At 45.3% G+C, this 5,000-nt stretch overlaps 1 protein-coding gene across 1 annotated transcript in view; it reads right to left on the reverse strand.

The window, feature by feature from the left end:
- Window positions 1-3,254: 3,254 nt before the first annotated feature.
- Window positions 3,255-5,000, reverse strand: part of LOC148430703 (uncharacterized) — a 2,686-nt gene continuing 940 nt past the window's right edge. The window contains exons 1-2 of the mRNA XM_088466530.1: window positions 3,545-5,000; window positions 3,255-3,445 (exon numbers count right to left, since the gene is read on the reverse strand). The exon at window positions 3,545-5,000 is cut by the window's right edge and continues 940 nt beyond it. Of these exons, the coding sequence (XP_088322656.1) occupies window positions 3,273-3,445; window positions 3,545-5,000 (1,629 nt within the window). The 3' untranslated portion in view covers window positions 3,255-3,272. The remainder of the gene's footprint in view (window positions 3,446-3,544) is intronic.

The following is a 5,000-nucleotide window of genomic DNA, read 5'->3' on the forward strand; positions in this document are numbered from 1 at the left end:
TATACACACACACACATACACACTTACATACACCACACTCACTGACATACTCATACACACACACACACACACTCATACACACTTACATACACCACATTCACTGACATACTCATATATACACACACATACACCACACACACTGACATACTCATATACACACACACTCATACACACTTACATACACCACACACACTGACATACTCATATACACCACACACTGACATACACCACACACACTGACATACTCATATACACACATACACACTTACATACACCACACTCACTGACATACTCATATATACACACACACTCTTACACACTTACATACACCACACTCACTGACATACTCATATACACACATACACACTTACATACACACTTACATACACCACACTCACTGACATACTCATACACACACACACACACTTACATACACCACACTCACTGACATACTCATACACACACACTCATACACACTTACATACACCACACTCACTGACATACTCATACACACACACACAATCATACACACTTACATACACCACACACACTGACATACTCATATACACACACACACTCATACACACTTACATACACCACACTCACTGATATACTCATACACACACACACTCATACACACTTACATTCTCATATACACACACACTCATACACACTTACATACACAACACACAATGACATACTCATATACACACACACACTCATACACACTTACATACACCACACTCACTGACATACTCATACACACACACACACACTCATACACACTTACATACTCATATACACACACACACTCATACAGACTTACATACACCACACACGCTGACATACTCATATACACACACACTCATACACACTTACATACACTACACACACTGACATACTCATATACACACACACACACACTCATACACACTTACATACACCACACACAATGACATACTCATATACACACACACACTTACATACACCACACACGCTGACATATTCATATACACCCACACTCATACACACTTACATACACCACACTCACTGACATACTCATACACACACACACACACTCATACACACTTACATACACCACACACGCTGACATACTCATATACACACACACACACACACTTACATACACCACACACGCTGACATACTCATATACACACACACACTCATACACACTTACAAACACCACATTCACTGACATAATCATATACACACACACACACACTCATACACACTTACATACACCACACTCACTGACATACTAATACACACACACACTCATACACACTTACATACACCACACTCACTGACATACTCATACACACACACACTCATACACATTTACATACACCACATTCACTGACATACTCATATACACACACACTCATACACACTTACATACACCACACACACTGACATACTCATATACACCACACACACTGACATACACCACACACACTATCATACTCATATACACACATACACACTTACATACACCACACTCACTGACATACTCCTATATACACACACACTCATACACACTTACATACACCACACTCACTGACATACTCATACACACACACACACACACACACACACTCATACACACTTACATACACCACACACACTGACATACTCATATACACACACACACTTACATACACACTTACATACACCACACTCACTGACATACTCATACACACACACACTCATACACACTTACATACACCACACTCACTGACATACTCATACACACACACACACACTCATACACACTTACATACACCACACTCACTGACATACTCATACACACTTACATACACCACACACACTGACATACTCATATACACACACACACTCATACACACTTACATACACCACACTCACTGACATACTCATACACACACACACACACACACACACTCATACACACTTACATACTCATACACACACACACACATACTCATACACACTTACATACACCACACACACTGACATACTCATATACACACACACACTCATACACATTTACATACACCACACTCACTAACATACTCATACACACACACACACACTCATACACACTTACATACACCACATTCACTGACATACTCATATATACACACACACATACACCACACACACTGACATACTCATATACACACACACTCATACACACTTACATACACCACACACACTGACATACTCATATACACCACACACACTGACATACACCACACACACTGACATACTCATATACACACATACACACTTACATACACCACACTCACTGACATACTCATATATACACACACACTCATACACACTTACATACACCACACTCACTGACATACTCATACACACACACACACACTCATACACACTTACATACACCACACACACTGACATACTCATATACACACACACACTTACATACACACTTACATACACCACACTCACTGACATACTCATACACACACACACACACACTCATACACCACACTCACTGACATACTCATACACACACACACACACTCATACACACCTACATACACCACACTCACTGACATACTCATACACACACACACACACACACTCATACACACTTACATTCTCATATACACACACACACACTCATACATGCATACTTGTTTTTGTGACCTTTTCAGGACCCATGACTGGTTTGTCCATCATGGGGACGCCTGCTTCCCATTGCCCAAACAGCTTGATCAGCAAACCGTGCCTGCTGGTGGGTATCTATATCATATCACCCGGCGCGCATGTGCCGTATAGCTTGGTGACAGAAACCGGACACCATTATACCTCACCGGGACCTAGTCAGTTTTTCCTAACCATGTGGGTACTCCCTATGCCTCACTGGGACCTACTCAGGTATTCCTAACCATGTGGGTACACCCTTTGCTATGACCACTAAATGGTTTCACCACAGTAAATAAAAAAGACGCCTTGGTTGGACCAACATAAATTTTATTCAGGCTGTACACTGTCGCTTGATAGCAGTTATTCGGTTTTTTATGTAGTACTTGACTGACAGCCAGTTCCTAGCCTTCAGAGCCTGCTCCTCAGCGCCGAGGCAGGCGTTACAATCCTTTTTGCCGGGGACCTTGCAGGAGAGGATGAATCTCATCAGGTGTCTCTCAACTGCTGCTGCTTCTTTTCTGCTCCACGGTTTCTTTTTAAAGCCCATGCAATCACCTATGCAAGACAGGGAAGAGATCAGTCAACCAAAAACTCACCGCCAGCCCAAGCCACCCAATGAATTTGATGGACACACACCTTTAGTAGCCATGGGTGCATGCCTCTCCATCACTTTCAGTGCACTGGCATCTCCCTCCTCCACATGCACTGCTCCAGCTTCCACCTCTGGCTCATCATCAGACTCATCACTGGCTAGCGGGATTGGTTCTGGAAATACAAAGATAAACAGAGATCCCCGGTCACAGTTTCCCCCTTAGACTGTCAGCCCATGGAACAACCAGTCGGGTGAGGGACCATGCTACTTACCATTGGGATCAATGGAGATTTCTTCCAGGCTTTGTCCCTTAAAGTCAGCCAATCGACCTTGCTGGAGTGCCACAAAGAGTTTGCTAATTTTTGCCAATTGCAGGGTACCTTCAGGGAGGCGGTAGTACTGGCGGTGCACCCGGATATCGTGCCCTAGGAAATCGGCCAGCTGATCCATCTCCGTGTCACTCATGTTCAGCACCCTCGAAAGGGTGGCCACATGTTTCCGAAGCCTGGTAGAGGAGAGAGCTTCTGGATGCTTGGCTCCACATGCCCGTGCATAGAGTCGAATGCAGTCGGATCCTCTGAGGTGTGACAAGGCGGAGGGTCTTGCAAACATATATACATTGTCAGGACTGACACCACACTCTACCCTTTTCTCTGTGAGGTGCTCCAATGCCCTCTGCATGCAAGGGGACAGGAGGACAGGGACTTTCCTGCCTCTCTTACCAGGAATCTCAATGCGTGTGAAGTGCTGACATAGCCTCTTTTCTGGCTCTGACAGGGCCAGCGCCACATCACCCTGTAAATCAGCTGTGTGCCGAGATGCAAAAGAGCAAAGCTTCATCTTTGAGACCTCACCTTCCCTACGTCGGTTGAATAGGATTAGTTGTGTGAGGGTTACCTTGGCCAGCAGCAACCACTTCTTTGTGGTCGGGTGAGTGGACAAATCCTCTAGGTATTCCCGCTGTCTGTCAGTGAGATAAAGGTGCAACTGTTTTACATCATCAGTGAAAGGTAGAAGGGGGGGGGTGTTCCATTTTTGCTCCTCTAGGGTTTTGAGGGCAGCAGCCGAGATCATCTCGCTCCACCTTGCCTTGTATAGTTTTTGGAAGCTCCGTGCGCTCTCCACGGTCGGGGCATGGCCCTCCATAAGTGCCTGGCACTCAACCATGGTAGATATTTTTTGGAGGCTATGGCCCACTTTCAGGGCCAGTGAGGGAACCTTATAGGTATTCGTCAATTCAGCATAGCCGGCCAGGCTCCTTACGGCAGTTATGACCTGCAGGAAGTTTGCAGGGCAGATGAACTCTGCCATGCTCCTCAGAGGACTAACCATCCTGGCATGCAGTAACAGTCGCCCCACCTCTCTGAGCTTCTGCCGTATATAATCATGCTTACTGACATCCGAACCATGCCGGTTAAAGAGGTGGAGACCAAACTGCATGATGCAAGGGTCACCCTTTATTACCTGTACCACATCATCGTGAATCATATCACACAGCACCTTCCAGAGGCCCTTCCCAACACCCGGTGGAACGGGAGTGGCGTAAGCACAGAGGGATTGCACTCTGGTCCTGCCTGGTTTGGTGTTGGCAGGACCTTTTTTCAGCGGGCACCTTTTCACATGACGCCAAAGGTGTTGCCTTGAGAAAAGGCCCTGGCAATATGCACAATGCATGAAGTCTTGGGGAGCCACAGCTTCACCAGGCTGCTTGCATGGAAGTAGGACACC

This window comes from Taudactylus pleione, unplaced genomic scaffold (genome assembly GCF_031769625.1).
Source record: "Taudactylus pleione unplaced genomic scaffold, aTauple2 ptg003432l, whole genome shotgun sequence".
In the NCBI taxonomy this organism is placed as follows: Eukaryota; Metazoa; Chordata; class Amphibia; order Anura; family Myobatrachidae; genus Taudactylus; species Taudactylus pleione.